At 38.0% G+C, this 11,862-nt stretch overlaps 1 protein-coding gene across 17 annotated transcripts in view; it reads left to right on the top strand.

Moving 5' to 3' along the window:
• LOC127867975 (exocyst complex component 7-like) overlaps nt 1-11,862 on the top strand; it is a 166,145-nt gene that overhangs the window by 487 nt on the left and 153,796 nt on the right. For all 17 annotated transcript variants that reach the window (XR_008043833.1, XR_008043832.1, XR_008043830.1 and 14 more), the window contains exons 2-7: nt 68-233; nt 660-744; nt 1,583-1,691; nt 3,226-3,343; nt 8,791-8,956; nt 11,465-11,534. Coding sequence is in view for 12 of the 17 variants with exons in the window: in XM_052409513.1 (XP_052265473.1) it covers nt 68-233; nt 660-744; nt 1,583-1,691; nt 3,226-3,343; nt 8,791-8,956; nt 11,465-11,534 (714 nt within the window). In the remaining 5 variants the exon portion in view is untranslated. The remainder of the gene's footprint in view (nt 1-67; nt 234-659; nt 745-1,582; nt 1,692-3,225; nt 3,344-8,790; nt 8,957-11,464; nt 11,535-11,862) is intronic.

The following is an 11,862-nucleotide window of genomic DNA, read 5'->3' as shown; positions in this document are numbered from 1 at the left end:
ATTAATAGTGTTCATTGACTTGTTATGCATAGACCTGTAAACTGTACATGTATGAGTTCATTTTCAGGAAATGAGTAACCTCACACTTCTGAAAGACTCCTTGAAGAAAAGCAACAACAATACTGAGAATATGCTGGGAATCCTGACCAGTTTTGAAACCAGACTGCGTAAACTTGAGCAGACCATCGTTCCAGTGTACAATGAAACTGAGAACCTGAGAAGGCGCCAAGAAAGTATCCTTGCTTATCAGTGTCTACAGAAAACATAATTATTATAAACAGCATTTTAATATTATTTAATCAAAGTTTTTGCAGCTTTTTCATTTTTGTTCATTTCCGAAAAGTGGGTTTTATGACAATATCAGAAAAACAGGGAAAAAGAAACTTAACTTGATATTTTTTTAAGTTCATTGTTTATTTGCGCAGTAATTAAAATAATGCTTCATAAAATATTTTGAAATATTGTATTTTCTAAAACATTTGCATGAAGCGACAATTGGGATTGGCTGGAGGATACCTGCAAAGCTGTTGAGCTTTAGAAAGTTTAGATACACTGTTTGACCACTTTAAATGGTAATTTTTTTCTGAAAATACATGTATTTACATGTAGTTCTACATGTACTTATTTCCCATCGGATTGTTGGTCTTAACACTGCCCAGATATTGAAAAGACGATGACCACACTGGACCATGTACTGGGCTACTACCACATCGCACAGGAGGCAGATATGATGATCAAAGACGGGTATAAATGAGTTTCAGTGCCAGGAAAACTGGGCTTAATGGATATGCATTAAGTCTGCGGCTTTAATGCACAGGCTAATCAGAGATGACTTTTTATGGAATTTTTCTTTTAAAGGGAAGTCCCTTCTAAACAAAAATCCTGAATAGACAGAAATGGAATCCCTGATTAGTCTATTTGGATTGCACAAGCCAATCTTGGACATACCTTTACACACATGCATAAAGCCCAGTTTTCCAAGACCAAATGTTTATATTTTGCATCAGATAGATAGTACATTTTGAAATCTCAAGGTCCTTATTGAAGTCAAGTTTTGACGTTAGTAAATTCACGAATCCTTTCTAAACAGTTTCTGTAGCCAAATTAATCCTACAATGTCTGTCAAGTTTGTGTAATTCTGGTTATTTTATGGGGGTTTATACAGTGGTTTATAAAGGAGACATTGTAGCAAATTACGGTATATTTGTCGTCATCCAGATGTGCTTATTTGTAACTATCAGCCAATCACATTAGCGGAATGCACAGCAGGGGTTTTCAGCCTTTTATAACAGAGGCCTATTAAAGGCCGCTGCCCAATTGAAAATTTCTTTAAAATCATGCAGTTTTACCAAAAATCCTAACTAACACTAGCTTTTTCATTTCCTAAAGCAGTAATTTTAGCAAGAATTTTTCCCAAAATGAGCAATTTCTTCCCAAAGTCCATAGGTTAGGGCCTTTTCCAATGAAGCGAGGAAAACCCCTGCACAGGCTAATCTGTACACTACTTTAGTACTTATATGCATAAAACCCTGTTTCCCAGAAGGTGGTTCATATTTTGACTGCAGTTTTTGTTTCATTTCAGGCCAGAACTCCACGGCCTGGACAGATACCTACAGCAGATGGACAAGGTGCTAGAAGCCCTCGTCTACTTCAAGAAACACAATCAGAACACAGTGGAACTAAGAGACGTGGTCAGTGTAATATGATAAGCTTTTCATCTCAGCAGGAATGTTCTTATCCTTATGTTTTGTGTTTTATCCAATTACACAGGTGATATGGGATTCAGATTTGATTTTCCATATCTTAAAAGTATTTATGCAAAAAGTCCAACAAAGAACACAAATTTCACTCTTCTGCTAGTTTTGAAAGGACTATCCAAAAAGCTCTTGTACTACATGAGAGATGAAAAAAAATTATTACATGTATTTTCTGACCAGTGAGACTCTTTTTTAAATAAATAATATTTCAAGCAAGTATTTTCAACAAGTAGAACTCGAATGAACAGGAAATTAATATTATAAATTTCACAACATGCAGTTAGCAAAATATTTGTCTACATTTATTTTTTTGTTTTTCAAAAAGTAAATGTCACTGCCTAAAATGGTGATTAAACAGGCATTAACCAACAAATTAGTCAAATGGGTTTTTCCTGATAAGATGAATATTACATATTTGTGATCAGCTAATTCTGAACAGTCATACCCATTGAGTTAAAATTTCCTCTGTATTATCATGATATGCTTTAAAGTTTCTTTCCAACTGCATTTTATATATTACCTATTTTCCTGATTTGAACATTAAAAAAAGACTATTTTGTAGAAACTAATTAGAATTAATAATTAATTTTTGCAGTTTTTGCTGAATGTGATACAATTATCTATTTGATGAAAAAAGACATACAATTTCCTGCCAGTTTGACTGATTCTGGTATAAGTCGTTATGAGAGATGGTATTGATATTATTGGGTGTTAAAAAAGATATTAAGAATGCTGTTCAAATTTGGATCAAATCTTGTACCTTCCTGTTGGTAGGTGGAAACTCTACCTGTATCTACAGAACAATTGCAACGTTTGGGCAATTGTAGTACTTTTATTATCCTCTGCCATAGGCGGAGGGATATTGTTTTGGCGTTGTTCGTCCGTCTTTCTGTTCTTCCGTCCGTTCTTCTGTCCGTTCTTCCGTCTGTCCGTCCGGCACTTTTGTGTCTGGAGCCATATCTTGGTAGTGCTTTATCAGATTTCATTGAAACTTGGTATGAGTATACCTATGGATAAGAGGATGATGCACGCCAAATGGCATTGTACCCTGTCTGTTAATTACGGAATTATGGCCCTTTTTATCTCGAAAAAACGCTTTTTTTGTGTCCGAAGCCATATCTTGGAAGTGCTTTGGCGGATTTCATTGAAACTTGGTATGAGTATACATATGGATAAGAGGATGATGCACGCCAAATGGCATTGTACACCATCTGTTAATAAAGGAGTTATGGCCCTTTGTATTTTGAAAAAACGCTTTTTTGATGTCAAATATAACATATTCAATAAGCAATGATTTCTTCATTAAAATAAGAAAACTATTGTGACACTTTCATGAAAATTATGTGAAAATTATTACAATTTCATGAAAATTATAAGAAAACTATTGGTACAATTTTATCCCAAAAAAAAATGTGCAATACTTTCATGCAAATTTTAAGGAAAGCTTTTGCAAGACTTTACTCTGCAGGCTGGAGTGTTTGAGCAAGGCAAGGATGCCCTGCAGATCGAGTTTCAAACCCTCCTTGCCCGCCATGGGCGACCAGTTCCTGCAGTCGTTATCATTGACTGTGTTGGTGTAGATGATGGTACGTGAAAACAACTTGTCCTTTTGGTTAAAAGATCTTTTTAGCTCGACTATTATATATAAAATACATAATAGTAGAGCTATCCTACTCACCCTGGCGTCCGTGTTCCTGTTAGCGTTGCAAGAATGTTAAAGTTTGTGTACCACCCAAAATATTTCCTGTGTCTCTTGACATATTTATGCCCCCATTGGAAGAAGAGGGAGTATATTGTTTTGCTCATGTCTGTCTGTATGTACGCCCACCAGATGGTTTCCGGATGATAACTCAAGAACGCTTAGGCCTAGGATCATGAAACTTCATAGGTAAATTGATCATGACTCGTAGATGACCCCTATTGATTTTTAGGTCACTAGGTCAAGGGTCAAGGTCTAGGTGACCCGAAATAGTAAAATGGTTTCCGGATGATAACTCAAGAACGCTTATGCCTAGGATCATGAAACTTGATAGGTAGATTGATTATAACTCGCAGATGACCCCTATTGATTTTCAGGTCAATAGGTCAAAGGTCAAGGTCACAGTGACCCGAAATAGTAAAATGGTTTCCCGATGATAACTCACGAACGCTTATGCCTAGGATCATTAAACTTGATAGGTAGATTGACCATGACTAGCAGATGACCTCTATTGATTTTCAGGTCTCTAGGTCAAGGTCACTGTGACCTGAAATAGTAAAATGATTTTGGGATGATAACTCAAGAAGGCATACTCCTAGGATCATGAAACTTTATATGTAGATTGATCATGACTCGCAGATGACCCCTATTGATTTTCAGGTCACTATGTCAAAGGTCAAGGTGACCCGAAATAGTAAAATGGTTTCTGGATGATAACTCAAGAACGCTTTTGCCTAGGATCATGAAACTTCATGGGTAGATTGATCATGACTCGCAGATGACCCCTATTGATTTTGAGGTCACTAGCTCAAAGGTCAATGTCACGGTGACCCGAAATAGTTAAATGGTTTCCGGATGATAACTCAAGAATGCTTACGCCTTGGATCATGAAACTTCATAGGTACATTGATCATGATGCGCATATGGCCCATATTGATTTTCAGGTCACTAGGTCAAAGGTCAAGGTCATGGTGACCCGAACAGTAAAATTGTTTCCGGATGATAACTCAAGAACGCTTTTGTCTAGGAGCATGACACTTTATAGGTACATTGATCATGACTCGCAGATGACCCCTATTGATTTTCAGGTCACTAGGTCAAAGGTCAAGGTCACAGTGACAAAAAGCATATCCACACAATGGCTGCCACTACAACGGACAGCCCATATGGGGGGCATGCATGTTTTACAAACAGCCCTTGTTTTGTATTTTGCACACTTCTTTACCAACATCACCCTAATCTATAAACAGGAGCAGACAACTGTAACAAGCATTTTGTAAGAATTATGGTCCTTTTTCCACTTAGAATATGCATATTATTGATGAATCTATGTTAAAGTTTGCGTACCACCTCAAATATTTTCTATGTACCTTGTCATATTGCTTTTATATTTTGCATACTTCTTTACCAACATGACCCCAATCTATAAACAAGAGCAGACAATTGTATCAAGCATTTTGTAAGAATTATGTTCCCTTTTTATACTTAGAAAATTGTAAATAAGTTTTGTGTTTAGGTTCACTTTATTTCTAAAGTATCAGGTTCACTTTATTCCTATAGTATCAAAGCTATCGCTTTTATACTTGCAGCACTTACAAACTATCATAAGGGGACTGTGCAGGCAAAGTTATGTAACTCTGACTGGCATTTTGACAGAATTATAGCCCCTTATATACTTAGATAATTTAACATTTTTTTAAGTTTTGTGTTTTGGTCCATTTTACTCCTAAAGTATGATAGCTTTTGGTTTCAGACTTGAAAAACTCGCTAGCTATTGTAAGGGGACTGTACAGGGCAAGTTGCATAACTCTGGTTGGCATTTTAATGGAATTACGGACCTTTTTTGTCTTAGTAACTTTGAATATTTTGTTAAATTTTGTGTTAAGATCCACTTTACTTCTAAAGTATCAAGGCTATTACTTTCAAACTTCAAATTCTTTCTTACTATCATGAGGGTACTGTGCCTGGCAAGCTGAATTTGACCTTGACCTTTGAATGACCTTGACTCTCAATGTCAAATAAATAAATGTTGCTTAAATTGCCATAACTTCTTTATTATGCCCCCCTTCGAAGAAGAGGAGGTATATTGCTTTGCTCATGTCGGTCGGTCGGTCGGTCGGTATGTCGGTCCTTCCACCAGGTGGTTTCCAGATGATAACTCAAGAACGCTTGGGGCTAGGATCATGAAACTTCATAGGTACATTGATCATGACTCGCAGATGACCCCTATTGATTTTGAGGTCACTGGGTCAAAGGTCAAGGTCACGGTGACCCGAAATAGTAAAATGGTTTCCGGATGATAACTCAAGAACGCATACGCTTAGGATCATGAAACTTCATGGGTAGATTGATCATGACTCGCAGATGACCCCTATTGATTTTGAGGTCACTAGGTCAAAGGTCAAGGTCACGGTGACCCGAAATAGTAAAATGGTTTCCGGATGATAACTCAAGAACGCATACGCCTAGGATCATGAAACTTCATAGGTAGATTGATCATGACTCGCAGATGACCCCTATCAATTTTGAGGTCACTAGGTCAAAGGTCAAGGTCACGGTGACCCGAAATAGTAAAATGGTTTCCGGATGATAACTCAGGAACGCATACGCCTAGGATCATGAAACTTCATGGGTAGATTGATCATGACTCGCAGATGACCCCTATCAATTTTGAGGTCACTAGGTCAAAGGAAGGTCATGGTGACCCGAAATAGTAAAATGGTTTCCGGATGATAACTCAAGAACGCATACGCCTAGGATCATGAAACTTCATGGGTAGATTGATCATGACTTGCAGATGACCCCTATTGTTTTTGAGGTCACTAGGTCAAAGGTCAAGGTCACGGTGACCCGAAATAGTAAAATGGTTTTCGGATGATAACTCAAGAACGCATACGCCTAGGATCATGAAACTTTTAAGATAGATTGATCATGACTCGCAGATGACCCCTATTGATTTTGAGGTCACAAGGTCAAAGGTCAAGGTCACGGTGACCCGAAATAGTAAAATGATTTTCGGATGATAACTCAAGAATGCTTTTGCCTAGGATCATGACACTTCATAGGTACATTGATCGTGACTCGCAGATGACCCCTATTGATTTTCAGGTCACTAGGTCAAAGGTCAAGGTCACAGTGACAAAAATCGTACTCACACAATGGCTGCCACTACAATGGACAGCCCATATGGGGGGCATGCATGTTTTACAAACAGCCCTTGTTTGTGATCAGATTTGATTCATACTTTGACAAAACAACACTTACCTGACATAAAATGGACTCCATCCAAACCATCCCCCATGACCCGCTCACCCAGAATCCCCCCCACTTTTTTTCATTTTTTTTTAAAGATCATCTAATAGATGACCACACCCCCACATTATACCCCCTTCTCCATCCCCAACCCACTCCCCGCCCCAATTTTTTTTTTCTTTGAAACATGATAAAAAACACAAATATTTATTTTATTTTTGAAGGACCGTCCAACCATCCCACCCAAGCTATTGCTATCAAACTTGAAATAAGATCTTATTAGTTTGTTTTATGTCTTTACAAATTTTAAATATATTGTGGAAAATATACCTGAACTCAGAATCCTCTAAAAAGTACAACTTCTTTAAAACATAAGCAATCAATATGTTTCAATTATGGTCCTCTTCCACTTAGCATATCACTATATTACCTTGACCTTATTGAATATTAACAATTTCCCCATGATGGCTTACGTTATACTGTCATGCACTCGAATAGTCTAGAGCGCTGTCCTCTGACAGCTCTTGTTTTATTTAATGTCTTTAAAGAGTGTTGTCCTTTACATTGTTGTCATCATATTGATTTGAGTCTTTGTGCTAAGGCTTTATTATTTTTTGCATATTTCCATTGTTTTTATTTTCTTTTTAAATATACTCACTATTCTTTGTATTAAGAAGAGATATATGAACTATACGTTATAATTAATATATTTTTTAATGGTATCCACAGTTTAAATTGTTTCTCAAGATTAAAATAATTTTAACATCCAAATAAAGTACAAGCAGGGATTTTTTTTCTGTCAATATAAGAGGCTGTTATTATGTTTCTTCCCTTCAAAAAAACTTAAAAACCATGATGTTTTACCTAGAACTTGTCTTAGTTTGTGATTGTTATGCTCCCGGTAACGTGGCATATAGCAGTCGCTCTGTCTGTCCGTTGTAAGTCTGTCCGGCATTTCATTTTCCAGTTTCTTTTAAGAAACGCTTTCAGATATTTAGCTGATTGGTGGTGTGTGACTCTACCCACAAAACTTTTAGATAAATTGGGAGTTTTGTTCCACTTCATTGGGTTTTGGCAATGTTATGGGCCTTGGAATAAGGTCTTGTATATTTTTCTGCCAAGAAAATGCTCTGGAAAAAAACTCGTGCATCAAAATAGGAGCATGTTTACTTCAGAGGCAAAAAAGACCTGACATGTATTCATACTGTAATTCTCAGGAAAAAAACCCGTTTGAACTTCAAATAACCTCTTAAAAGCCTCTTAACCTTCACACAGAGATTTGACTGGGTTCAAGCGTATCATCTTCTAGCCTCTACCCATTCAAATAGCATCTAAAAGGCACCCAAAGAGCTTCTAAGAATGAAAACAGGCTCTACGCATGAACAAAAGCCTCAAAGTATTAAAACAGGCTGTATACTCCTACACTGTGGAGAAATTGGTTAAATGTTAAGATGCTGGTCTAGGCATTGGAAGGTCACTGGATGAAATTCCGCTCTGACCACTGGATTTTTGTGAGCAAAAAAATTCTATGCTCGCTCCATTCCACCTAGGTGTATTAATGGGAACCTGTTAGGAAAACATGCAAATGTGCAGTGGCTGCTTACTGCACCTAGTGTCAACAGACCTCTTTTACACCAGTAAATGGGGTGGTTCACTTCAAGATTTATCAGCATCATTATCAGGCTATAAACGCAACCTTTCACCTTTTAAACTCCTACCCCAGATCAGGTTGCCGTGATGTAATGGTTTTGGTGTTCACCAAGCGACCGGGATGTTACGGGTTTGATCCTCACTGTGGGAGGGTTCTTTAGGTCTCCCCCATAGACACCAAGTACTGGTTCTAGGCCCAGGAAATGGACTCGAGAGCATTTCAAATAAGTAGTAAGTACTTTAAATGCAATCAAGCTAAAATAAGTAGAGTCACGTTATGAGAATACTGGGCGTACTGTAATGCATGTGCGTAATGTGTCGTCCCAGATTAGCCTGTGCAGTCTGCACAGGCTAATCTGGGACGACACTTTACGCACATGCATTATGCCCAGTTTTCTCAGAACAAGACTCAGTAGGTTTAAACTACCCCAGATACCACAGCCACTGAGGCAGAGGTTCAGATGGAGCACCTGCCAGAGAAGGTGATCGAGGACCTCTCTGACATCAGTCGATGGCTCATCACCAATGGCAACAGCACCGACTTCCTTAAGGACTATATACAGGCCAGATCAGGAATGCTTGTGAAATCGTTGTCAGGGTAGGTTAACCCTTGACCTCTCAAATATTAACTTTGAATCGTTGTCTGGGTAGATTTCCCCTGGTCCTCTCAGATATGCTCTTTGAATCGTTGTTTGGGTATGTTAACCCTTGACTACTCAGATATGCACTTTAAATCTTTGTCCTGGTAGGTTAACCCTTGACCACTCAGATATGCATTTTGAATCTTTGTCCTGGTAGGTTTACCCTTGACCACTCAGATATGCACTTTGAATCTTTGTCCTGGTAGGTTTACCCTTGACCACTCAGATATGCACTTTGAATCTTTGTCGTGGTAGGTTTACCCTTGACCACTCAGATATGCACTTTGACCACTCAGATATGCACTTTGAATGTTTTGTTCAGGTAGGTTTACCCTTGACCTCTCAGATATGCACTTTGAATCTTTGTCCTGGTAGGTTAACCCTTGACCACTCAGATATGCACTTTTAATCTTTGTCCTGGTGGGTTAACCCTTGACCACTCAGATATGCACTTTGAATCTTTGTCCTGGTAGGTTTACCCTTGACCACTCAGATATGCACTTTGAATCTTTGTCCTGGTAGGTTTACCCTTGACCACTCAGATATGCACTTTGAATCTTTGTCCAGGTAGGTTTACCCTTGACCACTCAGATATGCACTTTGAATCTTTGTCCTGGTAGGTTAACCCTTGACCACTCAGATATGCATTTTGAATCATTGTCCTGGTAGGTTTACCCTTGACCACTCAGATATGCACTTTGAATCTTTGTCCTGGTAGGTTTACCCTTGACCACTCAGATATGCACTTTGAATCTTTGTCCTGGTAGGTTTACCCTTGACCACTCAGATATGCACTTTGACCACTCAGATATGCACTTTGAATCTTTGTCCAGGTAGGTTTACCCTTGACCACTCAGATATGCACTTTGACCACTCAGATATGCACTTTGAATCTTTGTCCAGGTAGGTTTACCCTTGACCACTCAGATATGCACTTTGACCACTCAGATATGCACTTTGAATCTTTGTCCAGGTAGGTTTACCCTTGACCACTCAGATATGCACTTTGAATCTTTGTCCAGGTAGGTTTACCCTTGACCACTCAGATATGCACTTTGAATCTTTGTCCTGGTAGGTTTACCCTTGACCTCTCAGATATGCACTTTGAATCTTTGTCCTGGTAGGTTAACCCTTGACCACTCAGATATGCACTTTGAATCTTTGTCCTGGTAGGTTTACCCTTGACCACTCAGATATGCACTTTGAATCTTTGTCCTGGTAGGTTTACCCTTGACCACTCAGATATGCACTTTGACCACTCAGATATGCACTTTGAATGTTTTGTCCAGGTAGGTTTACCCTTGACCACTCAGATATGCACTTTTAATCTTTGTCCTGGTAGGTTTACCCTTGACCACTCAGATATGCACTTTGAATCTTTGTCCAGGTAGGTTTACCCTTGACCACTCAGATATGCACTTTGAATCTTTGTCCTGGTAGGTTTACCCTTGACCACTCAGATATGCACTTTGAATCATTGTCCTGGTAGGTTTACCCTTGACCTCTCAGATATGCACTTTGAATCTTTGTCCAGGTAGGTTTACCCTTGACCACTCAGATATGCACTTTGAATCTTTGTCCAGGTAGGTTTACCCTTGACCACTCAGATATGCACTTTGAATCTTTGTCCAGGTAGGTTTACCCTTGACCACTCAGATATGCACTTTGAATCTTTGTCCTGGTAGGTTTACCCTTGACCTCTCAGATATGCACTTTGAATCTTTGTCCTGGTAGGTTTACCCTTGACCACTCAGATATGCATTTTGAATCATTGTCCTGGTAGGTTAACCCTTGACCACTCAGATATGCATTTTGAATCATTGTCCTGGTAGGTTAACCCTTGACCACTCAGATATGCACTTTGAATTGTTGTTTGGGTAGGTGAACCCTTGACCTGTCAGATATGCACTTTGAAGCGATTTATGTCCCTTAGAAAATCAAATTTAATATAAGACTTTTCTTACTTTAATAAAGTTAAAAGAGCAATTCCCACCTTAAGGTGCTGATGTGTAACAAAAGCATAAAACCATAACAGACTTCGAGTAACTCATAGGCTGTTCTGGTTTTATGCTAGTTGCATATAGCCGTTTTCACTTTGCTTCTGAGCAGGGAAGGGTCCAGGTTATTGAAAGGGTTCATTATAAGCATAACTATTATTTACAAGGCCTAGTTTAATGAATGTTATTACTTATCAATTGAGTATTCTCTATATACTTGTCTACCTAAATTTCCTATCATTTACCGAAATCTTCCATTAGAAGACTGAGAAATGTTTGAGGACATTCTATTAAAATTCTTATATATAAATATGTTGAAAAATACTGGTCTATAATTATTTTTTTATATATCAAGGGTACATCGGCCTGTCAAGTTTAATGCATTTAAATGTTTCTTTGTGTTGATCCTTTTCATCTTATTTAAAATACAAATTAGTTTTATCTACAAATTCTGCTGTTTGTTTTCAGCCTACGTGACCATCTGAAGACCTCAAGTGGCACCAGTGTTACCATGAAAGCTCCACATTCACCAGCCCTGGTAAATATTTAAATAAAAACGAACATAATCAAAATCTGTGTTAAACACTCATTTTCAACATTCTCACACCAGTTGCAAAATATAGATAAACATTAAAGGGAGAAGGTAAATGGCCCCAGTCTGATGTTGTCATGACATATTGTTGTGTCTCCATCAAGACGTTATGGTTTACTTCTTTGTTTGTTTTATGTACAACAGATTTAAGGTAAGAACCAATAAGATGTAATTGTTTTCTGGTGAATGTCAGTATATGTTATTTTGTTAAATTGATTTTTTTTTTTTTTAATTTAGTCATCCTTTTTAGCTCAACTTTCGAAAAAAATGAGAG

Source organism: Dreissena polymorpha, chromosome 2, assembly GCF_020536995.1.
Source record: "Dreissena polymorpha isolate Duluth1 chromosome 2, UMN_Dpol_1.0, whole genome shotgun sequence".
NCBI lineage: Eukaryota > Metazoa > Mollusca > Bivalvia > Myida > Dreissenidae > Dreissena > Dreissena polymorpha.
Note: the sequence above shows the minus strand (reverse complement) of the source record. Positions and strands in the feature narration are given on the sequence as shown.